This window comes from Galeopterus variegatus, unplaced genomic scaffold (genome assembly GCF_000696425.1).
Source record: "Galeopterus variegatus unplaced genomic scaffold, G_variegatus-3.0.2 Scaffold3045, whole genome shotgun sequence".
NCBI lineage: Eukaryota > Metazoa > Chordata > Mammalia > Dermoptera > Cynocephalidae > Galeopterus > Galeopterus variegatus.
The window spans coordinates 72,224-78,136 of NW_007729156.1; the positions used below are offsets into that span (position 1 = coordinate 72,224).

Consider the following 5,913-nt stretch of genomic DNA (forward strand, 5'->3'; position numbering starts at 1 on the left):
CCCCCGCACCTCGCTCAGCCAGTGAGCGGGAACCGGTCTGTATATGGGATCCGAACCCTCGGACGGGAGCGCCGCCGCCCTTCCCAAGCGGCGCACTATCCAGTGCACCACCGGGCCGGCCCTAGAATTTATTCTTAACTGTAAAGTTCAAACTTCACCGGCCATTCCCACACAGGATCCGAACCCGCGGCGGGAGTGTCGCTGCGCTCCCAGCGCTGCATTCTTCCAGAGTGCGCCATGGGGTCGGCCCTATCTCTGGTTTTTGATTAGTAGTTATTATTCAGTGCAGTGATCTCAAATTTAGAATTTAGAAATAGGACAGAAACTCAGTCTTTTCACAGTTGCTGTTTTCTAAAGTATAAGTAGTAGAAAAGTACTTGAATATTTAACAAGGAAATTAGCTCATGGATTCATTTATGTTGATGAAATACTGTAAACAGTGTTTATCATTACCACTTTGTCATACATACATCTTTCCCTTTGAGAACAGAGCTTAGCTTACAAATCCAAAACTCTACATTAAAAATAGGATGTGGTTGTAGGATAATAATGTCAGATGTCCTGCCCAAAATGCTCGATAGTGAAGGAACTCCTAGAGAGTCAAGCCCAGCTAGTTTAATGTAGACAGAGATGCTTAATCCCAAATTCTCAACTTCAAATAAGGGCATAATTTAAAAATAGAATTATGTCACATTGTGATGGTGCTTTAAGGTAATTGGGTGTTTCATGTTAATTTCTGCTGGGGTTTTAACATATTTTCATATCTGTGATTATATATATATTAAGTTTATTTAAGCCTCTATATTTTTGTCTCCTTTCTCATCTCTCATTAATGAGCTCATTGTTTTCTGGTATTTTAAAAAGCAGTTATCAGATTGTAAAGTCAAAATACTTGACATTTATATTTTGACCTAAGTGCATCTTTTTCTAGAATGAATTTGTGAACTTCTTTTAAAATTCCTTTAAGAGCAAATTATCAATGTTAAATTCTGTAGCATAATTTCAACTTTATAAATCAATTATTATCCTTCATTATTATGAAACTTCCTTAGTGAAAAGTTAGGTTCTCAAATGACAATATACAACCCTTCTTAAATTTGAGGTAGTGATTATGAGCATGAGAAGTGCTCTTCAATATAGTAGTCACTACTATAACTCATTCTATCGGCTATAAAGCACAGCTGGGAATCCTTATACATACAGTCTTTAGAACTGTTAGATAAGTTCAAATCCAACTGATTAAAAAAAAAAGTCTTCCCTTTTTAAAAATATCCATCAGATTGTGATGATTCTCCTGCTTTTTACATTTAAATTCTTATCTCATTTCTATTTATTGGTTCCCTGGTGGGATAGGCAGGTAATCATGTTGAAGGCAGTATAAACACCAGAATTATAGTGCTTTTCTTAATGGGGAACCCTAAGGCTACTCACTCAGTCCATTGGGGAGATAAAAGAGATGGCTGTTCCCATCCGGTTTTGTTTACAAACGGTGTTGCTCAAATTTAGGTGACTGGCTTCTAGGGAAATAAATGAATGTGGAATTGAGGATGGAACAAAGAATTCAATGCTTTACAATAAGTGGACTATATTTGAGAGTTCAAGAGAGGATTGGAGAAAATAACTGAGTATGTAAAAAAAATGGTAAGTTTCTGATTGTTCAGTTGAAGGCAAGTGGCTGGCTCAATGAAATGAAATAACTGATAGTTTTCATCTGTGACCCTCATATCTTAGCTTCTATCTCAGAATTGAGAAATGAGCAGCGTTTATCAGAAAGGATTTACATTGCTGGTATCTTTTGTGTGTGCATGATGTATAGTACACACAGCTCTCCTTATTGATCCTTCACAGGTGTATTATTTACTTTGCCTTCCAGGTGTCCGCAAATATGGTAAAGATTTTCAAGCTATTGCAGATGTAATTGGCAACAAGACTGTTGGCCAAGTGAAGAACTTCTTTGTAAACTACAGGCGTCGGTTTAACTTAGAGGAGGTATTGCAGGAGTGGGAAGCAGAACAAGGAACCCAGGCTTCTAATGGTGATGCTTCTACTTTAGGGGAGGAGACAAAAAGTGCTTCTAATGTGCCATCAGGGAAGAGCACTGATGAAGAAGAGGAGGTGTGTTTGTGTATGGAATTTGAGCTAATATGAGTTGAGGAATCACCATTTTGTGTGGTGTTCTGTAAGGTTAATTTGTCAGAGGACCAGCTAAATGAGCATGAAAGGTTGACAATACACTTACTCAGTGGTGCATCTCTCATGACTCTTAAGTCATAATGATATGCTAAGTTCTGATCCTGGAAGAATGGAGAGTGTATTGTTCTTTCATAGTCTTATTTTTATTTCTAGTGTTAAGCTGTTTACTAATAAAGATGCCTGTTCGGTAGCCTCGTTGCTCTTTCGGGTTTTTTTTATTTTGTTTTGTTTAAAATAAAAGAAGCTTGTGCTTCCAATAAACACTGGTGTAATGTTTTTGTTTTGTTTTGATTTGTTTTGTTTTTCCTGTGACAGCCCAAACTATATTGTATTAAGTTCATTAGGACTTACATCTCATACATGTATTTTTGTTTCCTCACCTCTAGGCACAGACCCCACAAGCTCCTCGGACTCTGGGTCCATCACCTCCTGCCCCATCATCCACTCCAACACCAACAGCCCCAATTGCCACTCTGAACCAGCCTCCACCACTTCTTCGTCCAACACTGCCTGCTGCCCCTGCTCTTCACCGGCAGCCTCCTCCACTCCAGCAGCAGGCTCGGTTCATCCAGCCCCGGCCAACTTTAAATCAGCCTCCACCACCTCTCATTCGCCCTGCTAATTCTATGCCACCCCGTCTAAACCCAAGACCAGTGTTGTCCACGGTTGGTGGTCAACAGCCACCATCACTTATTGGAATTCAGACAGATTCACCGTCCTCACTGCACTAAAAATTAAATTGGACAGAGCTACAGTAACTTTTCACCCCATCATTATACTAGTGCTCATCTGACTAATGCAAAAGAGGAAAGAATAATCCTTCGTAATGAGGCTGCGAACTATTTCTGTGGCAGTGCACTAGCGTAAGTGGATGTCCAAGAATTTTTTCAGTTCACTAGTCTAAAATATTATACAACGAAAAGCCTCCAGTTAGCCTCATTTCTAGAGTATATGTTCAGCAATGTGATCTCAAAAAAGGAAAAAGAAAAAGTTCTAAGTATTCTATACACCAAGGTTTTTTGTTTTTACCATATTTATTTTATTGAGGTTCTTTATATTCCTGCCTTTTCATAGTCAAGGCTCTTAGTACAGGAATATTGACTTAGGAATTGTGAAAATTCCTTAAGTTTCTTAAGGATGTTTGGCTTTTTTCTTTTCCTTTAATTTAATTTTTAAAAACATTTTCCTATGTTAGGAGTGCAAGAATAAATAGCCTGCATTTCAGATTTTGACATATGTTCATTTTATGCATATTTAAGAAGTTATAGCTGCATATCCCTTTTTTCAAAATATGTTGCCTTTTTTCTAAAGGAATTTTAATATATTCCTTTGAAAGAAAGCAATTTAATCAATTGCAAAGCAATTATATGAAGCCACAAAAAATGTACTGAACCTACTAACCCTTTAACATACAGTTTAGGGTCCTAGTGCAGAGTCCTTGTTTAAAGGTCATTGACCTGTCATCTGTCTGAAAGAAAGCAATTTAATCAATTGCAAAGCAATTATATGAAGCCACAAAAAATGTACTGAACCTACTAACCCTTTCACATACAGTTTAGGGTCCTAGTGCAGAGTCCTTGTTTAAAGGTCATTGACCTGTCATCTGTCAGTAATAAGAGGATTGGAATAATAATTTTACATGCAAATGAAGACTTAATTCACTGAGATGTAATGTCTTTAAGTTCATTGAAAATGGAGCTAATTTTGAAAAAAAAAATTTTTATGTTTCTAAATGCTATCTGCTTTTAACTAGTAGTTGCCTACATTTGGGGACTTTAGAAGAGAATTATATTTTGTCAGTTATGAAGAGATGGTGGTTATGGAAGCATTTATTTATAATACCCTTTTTATGTTTAGTTCTGAACTTAAAATTGCCCTCATACTTATTAATATGATCTGCATTTAATATGAAGGGTGTTTTCTTGATAGATCTCTGTTGTACTATTTGGGTACGCTTGTGTATTCCTTGCAAGCAACCTGTACTCATGGGTTTGGTTTAGAGTTAAATCATCAACATTATTTCATAAAATAAATTTAAGAATTTGTTCTGTGTTATCTAAAAATGTATCAGTATATTGCCACAATTGTGCTGTTAACTGAAAATGCTGAGACCCCTTTTTATAGAGAAACAGAGACATTTCAAGTCTTCTTAATTCAATACATAATCATTAGGCACCTACAAAGAATATTTTACAAGTAATAGTATTTAAATAATGTGTTACTAATATTTTTGATACAATAATTTCATATTGGAATCATGACCTGTGCAAAGGGACAGATCACTTGGATTGCTATACTAGTAGAACATAAGGCTAAATGTTTGCACATTCACATTCTCATCACATTTAGAACTACTTCACGAAATAGTCAACATCTAAGACCATATTTCCTATTTCTGTTTTGAGAGGTCATATATTCCCCAAATATTGGAAAAATAGTCCCTACATTAGCTCTACAGTCTTAAGAGCTATAGATTTAAATTCACTGGTTAGTTTTAATTTTCAAGTATAGACCACTTCTTTCCATAAGGACCCTAAGTTCTGGCATAATCTAAAACTTTTTTTCTTCCAAGATGGGTTCTTTTCTTTCTCATAGGATCATCGTAAATAGTTCCTGCCCCTGGATTATAACCAAATAAAATTTCACTGATTTAAAATTCTTAACATTCAAGAACTTATACTTAATTTTACTTTAAAAGCCATGGGGGACAGTTATGTATCTTAAAATATCAAAAGCATTTTTTAAAGCACTTGGATTGTCTTGCATATGTGCATACTATACCTTGACAGCTTTTATTGTCTTGTCTCTTTGTTGGTAGACCTTCAGTACACAGTTTGTGGGATGTGTCAGTCAAGTTGGTCAGCACCAGCATCTGTCCACCTGTTCAGTATATTGTGACTCATTTAAAATCTGTTCTGTCCCAGACATGGGCCAAGGTGCTGTATCAAAGGGATGTGCTGTAATTTGATTTACATACATTAGAGCACACAGTAGAAAAATCTTAGCTTTATTAGTAATATGACACATGTATATAGGAAGATGTCTTTATTGTGTGCTTTGCATATTTTGTAAATATTTTGCACGTCATTATTTTTTCGTTTAAGCAGTGTTTGGCTTGGAAGAGTGATATGCTTGCTGCTTAATCAAAGGATTAAAGATTTAAAGATGTCTATGTCTTCTATTTTTATATAATTTCATGTATGAGGAATTTAGGACCTCTTCACTGTGAAATTCTAAATATTGATTTTTATAAAACAAAACCTAGAAATCTTTTAATGACCATTTTCATTAATTTCAGGGTTATTATTTTTGAAAAATCTACACCAAAGTGATTTTTTTTTAAATTACGTACGTAAAAATAAATCTCACTGTGGATACATCTGGTAAAATTAATGACAAATATTTTTTCTTTATGATTTAATTCCAGTGTAATATGGGTGAAAGTAAAGGTAAATCATGATCAAACTTGTTTTTAATAAGCTTACAATTGAGTAAAATAGAATATAAAATAAAGATGAAAGAATGTAAAATTCTGTCTTAATAGAGGCCTATATTCTTTTCAGGAATAGATGTAGGTAGCAAGCCAAGAACATGACAGTCATTATTTTCAAATGTGACAAGTACATTGGTTAAAGTACCAAGTTTAGTTATTAAAGATGTTTCTTGGGCCGGCCCGGTGGCGCACTGCTATAGTGCGCCGCTTGGGAAGCGCGGCGGCGC

At 35.6% G+C, this 5,913-nt stretch overlaps 1 protein-coding gene across 1 annotated transcript in view; it reads left to right on the forward strand.

Annotated features, from left to right (window-relative positions):
* The window catches only part of RCOR3 (REST corepressor 3), a 48,903-nt gene extending 45,255 nt beyond the window's left edge, over window positions 1-3,648 (forward strand). The window contains 2 exon segments of the mRNA XM_008583803.1: window positions 1,874-2,115; window positions 2,580-3,648. Coding sequence (XP_008582025.1) covers window positions 1,874-2,115; window positions 2,580-2,924 — 587 coding nt within the window. The 3' untranslated portion in view covers window positions 2,925-3,648.
* Window positions 3,649-5,913: the final 2,265 nt, after the last annotated feature.